Source organism: Herpailurus yagouaroundi, unplaced genomic scaffold (assembly GCF_014898765.1).
Source record: "Herpailurus yagouaroundi ecotype Mexico unplaced genomic scaffold, PumYag 159, whole genome shotgun sequence".
Taxonomy (NCBI): domain Eukaryota; kingdom Metazoa; phylum Chordata; class Mammalia; order Carnivora; family Felidae; genus Herpailurus; species Herpailurus yagouaroundi.
In genome coordinates this window covers 75,502,430-75,520,940 of record NW_024412400.1, presented here as the reverse complement: position 1 = coordinate 75,520,940, position 18,511 = coordinate 75,502,430, and the positions used below count along the sequence as shown (strand labels likewise).

Sequence of the window (18,511 nt, the reverse complement as noted above, 5' to 3'; positions counted from 1 at the left end):
TTTTCAGTTTCACCTATCTGTGCTGTGTTCAAGCTGCTGTTAAACAAATCCAATGAATTCTTAATTTCAAATATTGGTGTTTTGTAATTTTTTTAATGTTTATTTATTTTTGAGAGAGATAAGGGGGGGAGGGGCAGAGAGAGAGGGGGAGACACAGAATCCGAAGCAGGCTCCAGGCTCTGAGCTGTCAGCACAGAGCCTGATGCGGGGCTTGAACCCACGATCCACAAGATCATGACCTGAGCTGAAGTCAGACTCTTAACTGACTGAGCCACCCAGGTGCCCCTGGCGTTTTGTAATTTTAGGAAGTTCATTTGATTATTATAGTTTCTGATTTTCAGCTGAAATAATGCATCTTTTAATCCATTTTGTCTATGTGTATGGATCATAATTATTTTTCTTAACATATTGATCATAATTATTTTAAAGTTGTTGTCTGCTAAAACCAGGAATATCTTTGAGTCTATAGTTCTTGACCATTTTATCTCTTAATTATTGTTTTCTTCTTGTTTTTTTGGACTTCTATTAATTTTTTAATTTACCCTGGATATTGTAGATGATATGTTGTAGAGGTGTATCTATTTACAGAGAGCATTGAGTTTCAATTTGTCAGAAAGTTAAATTACTGGTAGATCGCCTTGATCTTTTTGAGGTCTGGTTTTAGGTTTTCTTGGGGGCCAGTCCATTTCTGCTTTGTCCTTACTCCTAGAGTGTAACCTTAATCACAATTCCTATGATGTTTCATAGAGTATGGCCTTTCTAGGGTTTCAACTAAAGGCCCAGAGTGCTCATCAAATTCTGTCTATTCTTGTTGGGCCCAATGCCAATTATCTTTCTCCAGAGATATTTAAACTTTATAACTTTTCATCAGTTCTCACATGTGTAGTTGTTGTTCTCTGTCAGCCTCCTGGAATCTTGCCTGAAACAGTGGGCCTCGGAGTTGGCCAAGCATTAAAGGAGAACTTCCATGAAGATTTCTGGGGTTCCCTCTCTGAGACTTTCCTTCTTCGCAGCCACCCTCCTCAAGTTCTGGCTACTTTTGCTTTCATAATCGCCAGTCTCTTCCTCTTTTACACAGTGAGAACACCCCTCCTCGTACTGTGTCCTGGGAAATGTTCCCAGTGGGAGAACCTGGGTCATAGTGGAACTGTGATAAAACACAAGAAAACTTGTGTTTTCTTACAGTATTTGCTTAGATCATCTGCCTTATTCACATACAGGCACTTTTTTAGGGTAAAGCTCATTGTTTACCCAATATTAAGAAGTTATTAAAGGTTTACTAGAGACCACCTACTTTTCATGTACTTGATCTCTTTTCATCACCATGACAAACACATAAGAAATAATCATAATATTAGTATAAATACAATGTATATATGCTAAGTACCAGGCATTATTTTGAGCCTTTTATGTATTTTTGTCATATATACTCATTTAATCCTCACATTGGCCATACAAATAGGTACTATTTTTGTTCTTACTTTACAAATGGGACATTTTAGAAACTATAGAGGCTAAGTAACTCTTCTCTCCATCCCCATACACAATATATAAATGCTGGAATTCAAGCTTCAAACCTAGGCAGTGTGGCTTCAGAATTTATGCTTTTAATGACTTCATTATTGATGGTGTTATTTCCATTTTACAGAGAGGGAAACTGAGTTTTAGAGAGGTTAGAGGATTTCCCCAATGTCACAGTGCTGATAAGTGGCAGCACTAGGATTTGAGCTACTAGAATCCAATCCTTTGCTCTTTCCTGTATATCATAGTTCCTTCCAAAGGAGAAAGAAGAAACATGTTTTCATTTTTGGGACTTCAGCTTAAAAGAATTTTGTGGGGACTTAGGAGGGGCCAAACAACATCCTTTGGTTCTTAGTGAAGATATAATTTGTCAGTGGATATAATTTGCTGACTGTGTATAACCGGGCATTGGAAGGGGGTTGTTTTTCCCACAGACATGCATTATTTCTGAACACCTCTAGGACTGACTCCTATGGAAGCATATTGATAGCTCCATGAATGTCAGTTTTGGGAGTTGGAAAGACAGCAGAGCTCAACCTTGAAGTCCTCAGCATACACTGGGACGTGTGATGCCTAACTGACGTGCATGTTCCTTCTGGTATGAGCACATATGCTCCTTGGGTATTTCAGACACTTGCCAACCATAAACAGAGCCCTTGAGAGAGTCTGAGATGCCAAGTGTTTCTGTTTTGTTAAGGCTGCCAGACTGAGTTAAGGAGAGGAAGTTGGTTCCTTTGTTAGGGAAGAACAATGCATATGTTTACACATGAGCCAGGAGTGCCAGAGGCTGTAGAATGTACTACTTAGAGAGCCACCCAGAACCCATGTGTCTCACCAGGTCTCTGATACTGACCACCCTTTTTTTTTTTGCAGTGTGGAGGCTGCCAGCATTGGATTCGTCATTGTTATTGACCGACGAAGGGACAAGTGGAGCTCCATAAAAGCATCATTGACACGAATAGCTGTAAATATTCATTTTTGTGATGTTATTATAAAAGTAATTTAAATTGTTCAAGTATTTCATGTCAAAGTCACAAGGAAAAGGCGATTATTTTATGCAAAATTTTGGGAAGGTCTCTGTAGCAGAGGCTGTGTGTCACATCCATGTCCCCTCTGCCACCTACCTGCAGGTCACTGCAGACAATTCCTGAGCATGTCCAAAGCTTCCTGAATCTACCTTATTGATCTCTCTGGTCACCTGGAGTGCTGGAAAGTTAATGCCCCAGGAGTGACCAACTATTGAGTTATGGGAATTGATAGATAAATACTCCAGCTTCTGCACCCCCCTCAGTGGGACAATTCTGAGATATATACCACATAGTATCTCAGAGGACCCAGACCTTCTTGCTCACGGCAGTGCCCCCCTTGATACATTGGCTCTCTAGTTATCACGTTCTCATCTTCCCCCACTCCTTCACTATGTTTTCTGGGATCACCTCCTCAATAAACTCTATGCCCAGATCCTTGTCTTGGGATTTGCTTTGTGGGGTGAGGGGTCACCCAGCGTAAGCCAGTCTTCATTTCAGTATTCAAATTAGTTTTTCCCATATTGAAAGACATGGGAAAAACCAGACAAAATATGACGTGTGCTTGCTTTTGGTATGAAATTGTACAACCTTGGATGAATTTCCTTTTCCATCTAATCAGTCTGATTTTGCTCTCTCTGTGTTGCCTTTCAGCAAGTAGATGTATCCTTTCTCTCCTTAGGGACCTCAGACCAGGGAATTCAACCACATGAGCAGGCAGACACCTCAGAGCAGCCATACCAGCATTTTCACGAAAGCACGGGTTGCCTAAGGCAGTTGGGACTGGATGAAGAGGATAAGATAATAGGGTGGTGATGTGTGTGTAGGAGGCTGGGATGAGAGAGGAACATTTGTAACCTCACTTAGGCCTACTTACAAAGGCAGTCACACATGCAAACATGCACATATTACAGAGTCTCAGATCTAGAGCCTTAGCCAGAAACACAAATAGTGTCTCAGCCCATTTGTCTTATTATGACATAACAAAATAAAAGCTTCTTCTGTTTATGAGCTAGCATTTCTTTTTTTTTTATTTTTTAACATTTATTTATTTTTGAGACAGAGAGAGACAGAGCATGAACGGGGGAGGGTCAGAGAGAGGGAGACACAGAATCGGAAACAGGCTCCAGGCTCTGAGCTGTCAGCACAGAGCCCGACGCGGGGCTCAAACTCGCGGGCTGTGAGATCATGACCTGAGCCGAAGTCGGCTGCTTAACCGACTGAGCCACCCAGGCGCTCCTATGAGCTTGCATTTCAAAGATGAGGGAAAGGAAGACTTCCTTCACTTTGTGCATGGATTGTTTTGTTCCTTTGGTTTAGTTTGGCTACAGGATTTATTTTGTGGTCCATACTCTGAGGATTTAGACACCTGACAGTGCCCATGACTATTTTAGAGGACTGACCTCAAGAGAATTCTAGTTTCCCAGGATCCATTGGCAATCTTGAATAATCTAATATTTGAGCCTAATTTGTTCAAGAAGTACATTATCACTTTATGCCTAAAAGACACTGTAGTTCAGGGATCTCCAAATCTGGCTTCTAATCAGAATTGTCAGGTGCTTGTTGAAAATAGATACGTGAACTTCATCCCAGTTCTAGTGAATCAGAATATTTCAGGGTAAAGACCAGATTTATTTTTTTAACAAACACCTTGGGAGGTTGCTTTGGGGAACCACTAGAAGAAAAGGAAGCCACGAGCAATTGGAGACTTGGAATCTCATATGTGCCATTAAATTGTTATATGAATCTGAGTTATCTTATTTCTTAGGACCTTACCTCAAGATGAAGGCAAGGCTTCCTGAAAACAAGTTGGCAATAATATGCATCAGGAGCCATCTAAAATACTAACTCTTTGAGTCAATAATTCTTTTGGGAAATTATCCTAAGAAAATGTTTCAAATGTGAATAAAGATGTTCATTTCAGTATTATTTATAATGATAAAAGTATGGAAAGGCCTAAATCATTAGCAATAAGGGATTGGTTAAATAAATTGCACACCCATGAAAAATAATGTTTCCAAAGAATTTTTAATAACAGAAATAAAAGCTCATGGTATAATATTAAGTAAAAAATCAAGTTACAAAATGTGTCTAGTATGAGTTCAACCATGAGAAAGATATTTCAGCAGAGAAAATAGCCTGTAAGTAATTAGATTGAAATATTAAAAATGGCTATGAGATCATGGGTGATTTTGGTGGTTTTCTTTTCTTAATGTATACTTTCATCATTTTCTGAATTTTTTCTGTAAGGAGTGTGAAATACTTTTATAATCAGAAATTTTTTGGTTTTTTGATTTGGTATGATTTTTAAGGGGGGGTTTGTATTACTCGAATATTATCTCTTTCAGCTCTGAAATTCTATAATGTATATTCTAATTCTTTGGCATCTCTGGTGTCTACTTCAACTTTCCTTTCTGTGATCTTGGGCAAAAGGAGACCAATGGATGTGACAGTTGCCCTGACACTTTCCATGATCCTTCCAGGTAGCATTTCCAGGAAATTTGCAGCTTATATTCATCCTTCGTCCATCTCGCTTTATCCAGAGGACATTCACTGACATTGGCATTAAGTATTATCGAGATGAATTTAAAATGAAAGTGCCGGTAAGCATTACTTTTCATCTTGTCTGCTTTTGGTCAGGGCCTGTGGAGAAGATGGCATTTGGGCTGAGTTTCTAAGGAAGGTAGGACTCCACAGGCAGAGAGAGGAGGGCATTCTGGGCAGAGGGAACAGCGTGTGTAAGGACATGGAGGCAGGAAGTACACACTTTATGTGAGGTCCCTGGGGAAGCCCCATTTTTGTTGGAATATATATAGGATAAGTGTTTGGAAGGAAAAAAATAGAAAACATGGAATAGGTTTTCAGTGTAAGGATAAAAGGTCTGGATTTCATTCAGTAGGCAGTGGGGATCAGTGAAGGTTTTTCAGTTGGGGAGTGACTTGGGTAATGTGGTATTGGAGTTATATAATCTGAAGATGGTGCTCAAGACTGTAGAAAGTGGAAAGCAGGAGGGATATTGTAAGGGTATGGGTAAAAGAAAATAAGGGTCTAATACATGGAGTGACACAAATGTAGTTAACTATAGAATAAAAATAAAACCAACATGTGATACTCATCAAAGGAAAACAAATTAAAATGGCAAGGTTAAAAATTTTACCTGTAATTTTGGCTGAGATATGGGGGAAACAGCCACTTTCATACTTTGCTGATTGGAATAAAGTTGGTAATGATCGATATGAAGGACTAATTGGCTGCATTTATCAAAAATTAAAGTGTACACACTCTTTGACCTTCCTATGAAAGTTATTCTATAGATATTCTCACACATGTGCATAAATCTGCATATACAATGATATTCATTGCCAAATTGTTTGTAATGATAAATGCTTGGAAACACCATAATGACCAACAACAGGGGAGTGGTTAAATAAATAATGGTCTACACAATCAATTAAATACTTTGTAGCCATCAAAAGTGATAAGTCATGATATAACCGTAGTGAAAACAGGTGGCAACTAACATATACCTAACCTATGACCCAACCAAGAAAAGTGAAAACACATGTCCACAAAGAGACATGTACAAGAATGTCCATCAGCTGGTGAATGGATAAAGAAATTGTGGCATAGTCACATAACGGAATGACATTAAGCAATAAAAAGAATGAAGTATTGATATTTATAACAGCATGGCTACATCTCCAAAATATTCTCTTGAAAGAAAGAAATTAGACACTAAAGGGTGTATGTTCTGTGATTCTTTTTATACAAAGTTTAACAAGAGGCAAACCTAAGCTATAGTGTTAGAAAATCACATGGTGGCTGCTGTTAGGGGTGAAGGGTAGTGAAAATTGATTGGAAGGAGACACAAGGGAACTTTCTAGGGAAATGTATATCTTGATTGGATGGTATTACATGTGTGTAATACATGTAATGTATTACACACATGTATTACATGTGTGTAATTAGCACTTGTCAGAGCTAATTGACTTATGCCCTTAAAAATCTGTGTATTTTATTGATGTAAATTATATCTCAATCAAAAAAGGAAAAACAAAAAAAGGGGAAAATAGGTTAGATGAATATACAGTGACAGAGAAGTTTCTAATACATAGTTTTGGTTTTATATTTTGTTTAGTTCGAATAATTTCAATCTCAGAAAAATTTCAAAAGTAAGATTGGGGTGTCTGGGTGTCTCAGTCAGTTAAGCATCCAACTCTTGGTTGAGACTCAGGTTTTGATCTCATGGTTCATGGGTTCAAGCCCTGCCTTGAGCTCTGCACTGACAGGACGGAGCCTGCTTGGGATTCTCTCCCTCTCTCTCTGCCCCTCTCCTGCTTGTGTGCTCTCTCTCTCTCTGGAAAATAAATAAAATAAACATTTGAAAAAAATAAGATTAGTACAAAGGACATATTATGCCCTTTACCCAGATTCATTCACTTATTTCAACATTTAATCCCCATTTGCTTTATTATTTATTTACTACTTGCTTCTGTCTCTATATTATTATATATGTCTATAGATATATACATCTCTCTTTTTCTCTCTTTAATATAGAAATATGTATATTTATCTCTATTTGTAATATATAGAGATAAATTTACATATAAAGGTATGTAAATGTATGTATTATACATGTATGTGATATGTATATTTGAATTTTTATATACAGGATCTAGTTTAGAATCAGTGTATATAGTTGTCATGTCTCTTCAGTTTCCTTTTATCTGAAACATTTCCACAATCTTTCTTTGTCTTTTGTGACATTAGCATTCTTAGAGAATATAATCCCTTAAAAAATAAACTTACCTCATTTGAGGCTCATGTGATGATCTCTCAGGATTTGATCCAGGTTATGCATTCCTAGCTCAAATACTACTTAAGTGATGTTATGTCCTTCTCATGGCATCACATGTGGAGACACACAGTGTTCATCTACCCCCTCATCAGTAACATTATTTTGACCCCTTAGTCAAGGTGTTGTCCAATTTCTCAAATGTATTATGTTCCCATTGCAACTAATACAGATCTTTGGAGAAACACTCTAAGACCATACAAATATCCTGCTCCTCAAAAGATTCTTCTCTATATTTAATATCTAATATCTACTTAATATTTAATATCTATTGATAATTCTTGCCTAGAACAATATTTATTAAATTGATTGCAAAATAATGATTTCCCAGCTACACTCCCTGAACATGTACTAAATCAGAAGTTGGTCTTCTACTATAAGCTAGAACTTTCCCTTCTCCCTTATTTATTATCATTAGACATAACATGTATGTCTTTCTCCCTTATGTACATATATGAATATATGTATTTATTCAAGGAATTAGAGCGTTCCCACTGATACCTTAAGTTTTAGGTCATCATCAGTGATCCCATGTGGGGGAAACTTCACATTATTTGCATGTAAAAAATAATTTAATGTTTAAAATTAAAATGTTTGCCAAAACTCAGAAAGCATCCATCATGAATGCAAGATACTTTCAGTAAAAAGTAAGTTACAATAGTACATGGCAAAATAAAGAAATAAATACATTTTAAGTCATCTAAGACATATTTTTTCAGTGGGGATAAGAGCAAGGAGAAAACAGTATGGATAGTATACTTTCATTTGAATAAAATAGGAGGGGCATGTATGTAATTGTATTTGCATAGGTCAGGTTGAGAAGGTTGTATAAGATATCAAGAAACTGGTTGAAGTGGTTGCCTTCCAGATGTAGAACTGGAGGTCTGGAGGTAGGGGTGAGAGGAAGACTATTTTCTATCTAGGTAGATTCTTATTCTGTTTGAATTTATTATCTCATACATATATTATCAGTTCAAAACAAATTAAAAAACCTCTTTAATTCAAATTGCTCTGAGAAAATATTTTATCCATTCCAGTGAAAACTGACCATCTCAGATAAGGGATTTTTCTATTTCTTTTTCTAACTCTCATTTTCCCTCTTTTGGTTTCATTTTGTATTACTAATCAAATTTCCTAAAATACTTTCTCCCTATACTTTGGGTGTTAACCAGACAGAAAATGTATTTCCTGTTCTATTTTAAATACTTATTTTGAAATATTTGAGTATTTAAGAGAACTGTGAGCCATGAGTTTCTTATTCTGTTTTCCTGGACCGAGTAACAATTAACATTGTGGAATAGATGACTTACAAGAAATGAATGAACTTTTCATAATCCTCATAAGCTTCTTCCCCTTCAGAGATAAAGACTAGTCAATTGTTTCTTGTCACTCAAAAAGGTTTGGAGTTAGGAGCATTTGATCAAATGCCATATGTGTTTCTCTGGTTGTACATAAAATATACCTCTCAAAGAGATAATATGTAAACATATACATATGTGATTTATGCCCTCCTGTTCATTCGGTGCATCTATACTAAGGAGAGAAGGACCATCTACCTTATCTTGATACTATGTCTTAGCTACTTCTGTATGTGATAATGTATGTTGAGTTTTCACCTATCATTCTTTCAATTTTAAACTTAAAATCAACTTTTATTATTTTATTTTATTTTATTTTTTAATTATTTATAATTTTATTTTTTTCAAGTTACACCCAAATTAGTTAGCATATAGTGCAACAATGATTTCACGAGTAGATTCCTTAGTGCTCCTTACCCATTTAGCCCATCCCCCCTCCCATCCCCCCTCCAGTAACCCTCTGTTTGTTCTCCATGAGTCTCTTACGTTTTGTTCCCCTTCCTGTTTTTATGTTATTTTTGTTTCCCTTCCCTTATGTTCATCTGCTTTGTCTCTTAAAGTCCTCATATGAGTGAAATCATGATATTTGTCTTTCTCTAACTAATTTCCCTTAGCATAATACCCTTTAGTTCCATCCACGTAGTTGCAAATGACAAAGATTTCATTCTTTTTGATTGTCGAGTAATACTTCATTGTGTATATATACCACATCTTCTTTATCCATTCATCCATTGATGGACATTTGGGCTCTTTCCATACTTTGGCTGTTGTCGATAGTGCTGCTATAAACATTGGGGTACGTGTGTCCCTTCAGAACAGCACACCTGTATCCCTTGGATAAATACCTAGTAGTGCAATTGCTGGGTTGTAGTTTTAAAGATCTCTCAGTCACTCAAACTATAGGCACATTTAGTAGGGCATTTAAAAATTTTTTTTTTATTAAAATCAGTGTTTTATTTTTTACTCCTTTAAAAAAAATTTTTTTTTGAATTTTTTTGAATTTTTAATTTTTTTTTATTTATATATGAAATTTATTGTCAAATTGGTTTCCATACAACACCCAGTGCTCATCCCAAAAGGTGCCCTCCTCAATACCCATCACCCACCCTCTCCTCCCTCCCACCCCCCATCAACCCTCAGTTTGTTCTCAGTTCTCAACAGTCTCTTATGCTTTGGCTCTCTCCCACTCTAACCTCTTTTTTTTTTTTTCCTTCCCCTCCCCCATGGGTTCCTGTTAAGTTTCTCAGGATCCACATAAGAGTGAAACCATATGGTATCTGTCTTTCTCTGTATGGCTTATTTCACTTAGCATCACACTCTCCAGTTCCATCCACGTTGCTACAAAAGGCCATATTTCATTTTTTCTCATTGCCACGTAGTACTTCATTGTGTATATAAACCACAATTTCTTTATCCATTCATCAGTTGATGGACATTTAGGCTCTTTCCATAATTTGGCTATTGTTGAGAGTGCTGCTATGAACATTGGGGTACAAGTGCCCCTATGCATCAGTACTCCTGTGTCCCTTGGATAAATTCCTAGCAGTGCTATTGCTGGGTCATAGGGTAGGTCTATTTTTAATTTTCTGAGGAACCTCCACACTGTTTTCCGGAGTGGCTGCACCAATTTGCATTCCCACCAACAGTGCAAGAGGGTTCCCGTTTCTCCACATCCTTGCCAGCATCTATAGTCTCCTGATTTGTTCATTTTGGCGACTCTGACTGGCGTGAGGTGATACCTGAGTGTGGTTTTGATTTGTATTTCCCTGATAAGGAGCGACGCTGAACATCTTTTCATGTGCCTGTTGGCCATCCGGATGTCTTCTTTTTCCAACGTTTATTTATTTTTGGGACAGAGAGAGACAGAGCATGAACGGGGGAGGGGCAGAGAGAGAGGGAGACACGGAATCGGAAACAGGCTCCAGGCTCTGAGCCATCAGCCCAGAGCCTGACACGGGGCTCGAACTCACGGACCGCGAGATCGTGACCTGGCTGAAGTCGGACGCTTAACCGACTGCGCCACCCAGGCGCCCCCGGATGTCTTCTTTAGAGAAGTGTCTATTCATGTTTTCTGCCCATTTCTTCACTGGGTTATTTGCTTTTCGGGTGTGGAGTTTGGTGAGCTCTTTATAGATTTTGGATACTAGCCCTTTGTCCGATATGTCATTTGCAAATATCTTTTCCCATTCCGTTGGTTGCCTTTTAGTTTTGTTGGTTGTTTCCTTTGCTGTGCAGAAGCTTTTTATCTTCATAAGATCCCAGTAATTCACTTTTGCTTTTAATTCCCTTGCCTTTGGGGATGTGTCGAGTAAGAGATTGCTACGGCTGAGGTCAGAGAGGTCTTTTCCTGCTTTCTCCTCTAGGGTTTTGATGGTTTCCTGTCTCACATTCAGGTCCTTTATCCATTTTGAGTTTATGTTTGTGAATGGTGTGAGAAAGTGGTCTAGTTTCAACCTTCTGCATGTTGCTGTCCAGTTCTCCCAGCACCATTTGTTAAAGAGACTGTCTTTTTTCCATTGGATGTTCTTTCCTGCTTTGTCAAAGATGAGTTGGCCATACGTTTGTGGGTCTAGTTCTGGGGTTTCTCTTCTATTCCATTGGTCTATGTGTCTGTTTTTGTGCCATAAAATTTTTTAAATTTATTTTTTTTATATCTATATTTTAACGTTTATTTATTTTTGAGACAGGGAGAGACAGCATGAACGGGGGAGGGTCAGAGAGAGAGGGAGACACAGAATCTGAAGCAAGCTCCAGGCTCTGAGCTCTCAGCACAGAGCCTGACGCAGGGCTGGAACTCACAGACCGCGAGATCATGACCTGAGCCGAAGTCGGCTGCTTAACTGACTGAACCACCCAGGCGCCCTAAAATTTTTTAAAATTTATTTTGAGAGAGAGAGAAAGAGAGAGAGAGAGAGAGAGAGAGAGAGAGAGAGATCGAACACACGCGAGTGGGGGAGGGGCAGAGAGAAGGGGAAACACAGAATCTGAAGTAGGCTCCAGGCTCTGAGCTGTCAGCACAGAGCCCAACATGGGGCTCAAACTCAGGAACTGTGAGATCATGACCTGAGCTGAAGTCAGACGCTTAACTGACTGAGCCACCCAAGTGGGTAAAGTTTGTACACCCACAGGAGGAAATGAGAAGGAAATAAGATGGGGGTCACTGCATGCATGGAGAGTCACAGGGGAAGCACCAGGTTTTGGTCAGGAGGCAGAAGCAGGAAGAAGCTAGGCCAGAGACTTTATTGGGGTTTCCACAGGAAAAACAAGGCAGGGTAGGGTAAATAACTTAGGATTGGCTAGTTTGAATACTTCCAGTGGGTTTGGGGGCTAGGGGCAGTCTCTAGTCTTTTGATACTTGGTTCTGGGATAATTTAGGACAGGTGAAATATTGGCTTGGTGTGTGAAGGTTAGATAAGGAAGTAGTTGGGGATATGGGCTTTGGATCAGTTGGTTTGCATACAAAACACTTCCTCCCTCTGAGTCCTTTTTTATTTCTAAGAATGGGCTAGCCCTGGGAGAGACTTTCTTTCTCCATTCCAAAAATGCCAGAGCATTGAGAATGCAGAAAATAAGAAAATATAGTTAATGTAATTGGCCCTGTGATGAAATGATGCCAAATAGACAAACGCAGTAGCTAAGAGAACAGAGAAAAACTATTTTACATGCTCAGTGTTTTTAAAAATTTTTATTTTATTTTTAAAAATTCTAGTATAATTAACATACAGTACTGTATTAGTTTCAGGTGTACAATATAATAACTGAGCAATTCTATACATTTCTTAGTGCTCATTATGATAAGTGTACTCTTAATTCTCCTTTTCTATTTTACCTACCCCTCTACCCACCTCCCCTCTGGAAATCGCCAGTTTGTTCTCTGTATTTAAGAGTCTGTTTTTTGTCTGTCTTTTTTTTTCTTTGTTTTGTTTCTTAAATTCCACATACGAGTAAAATCATATGGTATTTTCTTTCTCTGACTGACTTATTTCACTTAGCATTACACCTTTTAAGTCCATCCATGCTGTTGCAAATGGCAAGATTTCATTGTTTTTATGGCTGAGTACTATTCCATTATGTGTGTGTGTATATATGTATATATATACCACTTCTTCTTATCCATTTATTTATCATTGGACACTTGGGTGGCTTTCATAATTTGGCTATTATAAATAATGCTGCAATAATCATAGGGGTGTGTACATCTTTTCAAATTAGTGTTTTCGTATACTTTGGGTAAATACTCAGCAGTCGAATTACTAGGTCACATGGTAACTATTTTTAATTTATTGAGGAACCTCCATACTGTTTTCCACAGTGGCTGCACCACTTTGCATTCCCACCAACAGAGCACAAGGGTTCCTTTTTCTCCACATATTCATTAATACTTGTTTCTTATGTTTTTGATTTTAGCCATTGTGACAGGTGTGAGGTGATATCTCATTGTGGTTTTGATTTACATTTCTCTGATTAGTGATGTTGGGCATCTTTTCATGTGTCTGTTTGCCATCTGTATGTCTTCTTTGAAGGAATGTCTGTTCATGTCTTTTGAGTATTTTTTAATTGGATTATTTGGATTTTTTTGGTGTTACGTAAATTCTTTATATGTTTTGGGTATTAACTCCTTACTGGATATGTCATTTGCAAATATCTTCTCCCATTCAGTATTTTAATTTTGTTGATAGTTTCCTTTGTTGTGCAAAAGTTTTTTTGAGACAGTCCCAATAGTTTAATTTTGCTTTTGTTTCCCTTGCCTCAGGAGACATATCTAGAAAAACGTTTCTGTGGTTGATGTGAAAGAAATTATTGCCTATGTTTTCTGTTAGGAATTTTATGGGTTCAGGTCTCACATTTAGGTCTTTGATCCATTTTTGAGTTTATTTTTGTGTATCGTGTAAGACAGTGGACCAGTTTCATTTTTTTGCATGTAGCTGTCCAGTTTTCCCGTACTATTTGTTGAAGACCCTTTTTCTCCCATTCTTTATTCTTGCCTCCTTTGTGATAGATTAATTGACTATATAATTGTGGTTTTATTTTTGAACTCTACTTTGTTCTGTTGACCTATGCATCTGTTTTTGTGCCAATACCATAGTGTTTGATTACTACAGCTTTGTAGTAAATCTGTGATTGTGATACCTCTAGCTTTGTTCTTTATCAAGATTGCTTTGACTATCTGGGGTCGTTTGTGGTTCCATCCAAATTTTAGGATTATTTGTTATAGTTCTGTGAAAAATGTTACTGGTATTTTGATATGGACCTGTTAATAATATTGGTTCTTCCAATCCATGAACATGGAATATCTTTCCATTTGTGTCATCTTTAATTTCTTTCATCAGTGGTTTATAGTTTTCAGAGTACAGGTCTTTCACCTCCTTGGTTAAGTTTATTCCTAGGTATTTTATTATTTTTGGTACAATTATAAATGGGATTGTTTTACCAATTTTTCTTTCTGCTACTTCATTATTAGTGTGTAGAAATGCAACAGATTTTTGTATATTGATTTTGCATCCTGTGACCATATTGAATTCATTTACTATTTCTAGTGGTTTTTTGGTGGTAACTTCAGGGTTTTCTCTATATAGTATCATGTCATCTGTAAATAGTGAAAGTTTTACTTTTTCCTTACCAATTTGGATGCCATTTATTTCCTTTTCTTGTCTGATTGCTATGGCTAGGACTTCTAGTACTATGCTGAATAAAAGTGGTGAGACTGGACATCTTTCTCTTGTTCCTGATGTTAGAGAAAAGCTGTCAGTTTTCCCCCACTAAGTATGATGTTAGCTGTGGATGTTTCATAAATGACCTTTATTATGTTGAGGTATGTTCCCTCTACACCCACTTTGTTAAGAGTTTTTATCATGAATGTGTGTTGTATGTTGTCAAATGCTTTTTCTGCATCTATTGAAGTGATCATAGGGTTTTTATCTTTTCTCTTATTAATGTGATGTATCACGTTGCTTGATTTGGGAATATTGAACCACTCTTGCATCCCCAGAATAAATCCGACTTGATTGTAGGTGAATAACCTTTTAAAATGTAATGTTGGATTCAGTTTACTAATATTTTGTTGAGGATTTTTGAATCTATGTTCATCAGGAGTATTGGTTTGTAGTTCTCCTTTTTTTTTTTTTTTTTTTTGGTAATGTCTTTATCTGGTTTTGGTATCAGGGTAATGGTGGTCTCATAGAATGAATTTGTAGGCTTTCTTTCTTCTTCTGTCTTTTGGAATAGTTTGAGAAGAATCAGTATTACCTCTTCTTTACACGTTTGGTAGAATTCACCTGTGAAGCCATCTGGTCCTGGGCTTTTCTTTGTTGGTATTAAAAAAATTTTTTTTAATGTTTATTTATTTTTGAGAGGGGGGAGGGGCAGAGAGAGAGACGAAGACACAGAATCAGAAGCAGGCTCTAGGCTCTGAGCCGTCAGCACAGAACCCGATGCAGGGCTTGAATTCATGAGCTGTGAGATCATGACCTGAGCTGAAGTTGGATGTTTAACCAACTGAGCCACCCAGGTGCCCTGGGACTTTTTTTTAAATTGCTATTCAATTCATTGTTAGTAATTGGTCTATTCGAAATTTCTATTTCTTCCTGATTCAATTTTGGAAGGTTATATGTTTCTAGGAATTTTTCTGTTTTTTTTTCTAGGTTGTTCAATTTTTTGGCATATATTTTTTTAAATAAATTCTCTTATAATATTTTGTTATTTCTGTGGTGTTAGTTGCTATTTCTCCTCCTTCATTTCTTTTCTTTTAATGTTTATTTATTTATTTTGAGAGAGAGAGTGTGCATGAGCAGGGGAGGGGCAGAGAGAGAATCCCAAGCTGGCCCCATGCCATCAGTGCAGAGCCTGATGCAGGGCTTGAACACAGGAACTGCAAGATCATGAACTGAGCTGAAACCAGGAGTCAGACACTTAACCGACTGAGCCACCCAGGTGCCCCTCTTCTCCTTCATTTCTAATTTTATTTATTTATTTGAGTCTTCTCTATCTCTTTCTTTGACTAGCCTGGGTAAAAGGGGTTTGTTTTTTTTAATGTTTATTTCTCTTCATGCAATATGGGACTTAAAGTCATGATCCCATTATCAAGAGTCACATGTTCTTCCAACTGAGCCAGCCAGGTGCCCCAAGTCTGGCTAAAAGTTTAACAATTTTGATTATTTTTTTCAAAGAACCACTCCTCATTTCATTTATTGTTCTGTTCTGTTGTTGTTGTTGTTGTTGTTGTTGTTTGTCTCCATTTCATTTATTTCTGCTCTCATCATTATTTCCTTTCTTCTACTGACTTTGTCCTTTTTCCAACTCCTTTAGTGTAGGGTTTATTTGAGACTTTTCTTGTTTCTTGAGGTATTACTATAATCTTCTCTCTTGGAACAGCTTTTCTGCATCCCAAAGATTTGGACTGTTATAGTTTCATTTCTGTTTGTCCCCATGTATTTTTTGATTTCTTCTTTGGCTCCTTGGTTGGCCTATCCATTGTTCAGTAGCAGTTTATTTAGCCTGCATGTATTTGTGTTCTTTCCAAATTTTTTCTTGTGATTGATTTCTAGTTTCATACCATTATGGTCAGAAAAGATACATGATACGATTTCAGTCTTTTTGAATTTATTGAGATTTATTTTGTGGCTAACGTGATCTATTCTGGAGAATGTTCCTTATGCATTTGAAAAGAATGTATTCTGCTGTTTTGGGATGGAATACTTTGAATGTATCTGGTCCAATGTGTCATTCGAAGCCACTGTTTCCTTGTTGCTTTTTGTCTGAATGATCTATCCACTGATCTAGGTGGGGTGTTGAAATCCCCTGTTATTATTGTATTACTATCGATTTCTTCCTTTATGTCTGTTAATGGTTGCTGTATGTACTTAGGTGCTTTCATGTTGGGTGCCTAAATATTTACAATGTTATATCATCTTATTGGATTGTACCCTTTATCATTATGTCCTTCTTTGTCTCTTGTTACAGTCTGTTTTAAAGTTTATTTTGCCTGATATAATTATTGGTACCCCAGCTTTCTTTTCACTTCCATTTGCATGGTAATTGTTTTTCCATCCCTTCATTTTCAATCTGCCTATGATTTTAGTTCTGAAATGAGTCTCCTATAGGCAGCATTTAGATAAGTTTTGCTTTTTTATCCATTCAGTCAACCTATGTCTTTTGATTGGAGCATTTAGTCCATTTATATTCAAAGTAATAGTTAATAGATACATACTTATTGCCATTTTGCTGTGTGGTTTACAGTTGTTTTTGTAGTTCTTCTCTATTCCTTTCTTCTTTAATTGCTCTCTTCCCTTGTGGTTTGATGGCTTTCTTTATTGATATGCTTGGATTCCTTCCTCTTTATTTTGTGTGTGTCTATTACAGGTTTGTGTGTGTGTGTGTGTGTGATTGTGGTTACCATTAGGTTCATAGATAACATCTTATGCATAGAGCAGTCTATGTGAAGTTGTTGGTCACTTAAGTTTGAACCCATTCTAAAAGCACTACATTTTTACTCCCCCACCTTCCACATTTTATGTAAAAATTGTTATAATTTACATCCTTCTATTTTGTGAATGCCTTGACTGATTTCTGTAGATATTATTGATTTTACTGCTTTTTTGTTTTAACCTCCATACTGGTTTTATAAGTGATTCATCTACTACTTTTATTATGTTTGCATTTACTTGTGAAATATTTTCCCTTCATAATTTTCTTACTCCTAATTATGGCCTTTTCCTTCCACTCAAAGAATTTCCTTTAATGTTTCTTATAAGACTGGGTTAGTGGTGATGAATTCCTTTAACTTTTGTTTTTCTGGGAAACTCTTATCTTTTCTTATGTTCTGAATGGTACTCTTGCTGGATAGAGTATTCTTAGTTGTAGATTTTTTTCCTTCATTACTTTGAATATATCATGCCACTGCCTTCTGGCCTGCTTTTCTGCTGAAAAACAAGCTGATAGTCTTTTGGAGTTTCCCCTTGTATATAAGTGTTTTCTTTACTCTTTCTGCCTTTAAAATTCTTTCTTTGTCACTACTTTTTGCCATTTTAATTAATATATGTCTTGGTGTAGACCTCTTTGGGTTGATTTTTGTTGGGGGCTCTCCGTGCCTCTTAGATCTGGGTTTTTGTTTCCTTCCTCAGATTTAGGGAGTTTTCAGCTATTATTTCTTCAAATAAATTTTCTGCCTCCTTCTCTCTCTTTTCTCCTTCTGGGATCCATATAATGTTAATATTATTATGCTTAATGATGTCACTAAGTTTCCTTAAGCTATTCTCAGCTTTTATTATTCTTTTTCCTTTTTGCTATTGAGCTTGGTTGCTTTCTATTACTCTGTGTTCCAGATCATTCATCTGTTCTTTTGCCTTCTCTTATTTGCTATTGATAACCTCTAGTATATTAAAATTTTTTTAATGTTTATTTATTTTTGAGAGAGAGAGAGAGAGAATGAGCAGGGTAAGGGCAGAGAGATGGAGACACAGAATCTGAAGCAGGCTCCAGACTCTGAGCTGTCAGCACAGAGCCCGATGCAGAGCTCAAATTCATGAGCTGTGAGATCATGACCTGAGCTGAAGTCAGATGCTTCACTGACTGAGCCACCCAGGTGCCCCTCCTCTAGTGTGTTTTTAATTTTAGTTATTTAGTTCTTCATCTCTGATTGGTTCTTTCTTTTTTTATTTTTATTTTTTAAGTTTATTTATTTATTTTGAGACAGAGACAGAGAGAGTGAGTGGGGAGGGGCAGAGAGAGAGGGAGAGAGAGACAATCTTGACATG

The 18,511-nt window shown here is 37.0% G+C and overlaps 1 protein-coding gene across 1 annotated transcript in view; it reads left to right on the top strand.

Moving 5' to 3' along the window:
- Positions 1-18,511, top strand: part of MCF2L2 (MCF.2 cell line derived transforming sequence-like 2) — a 271,514-nt gene that overhangs the window by 83,848 nt on the left and 169,155 nt on the right. The window contains exons 4-5 of the mRNA XM_040480870.1: positions 2,395-2,485; positions 5,030-5,149. Coding sequence (XP_040336804.1) covers positions 2,395-2,485; positions 5,030-5,149 — 211 coding nt within the window. The remainder of the gene's footprint in view (positions 1-2,394; positions 2,486-5,029; positions 5,150-18,511) is intronic.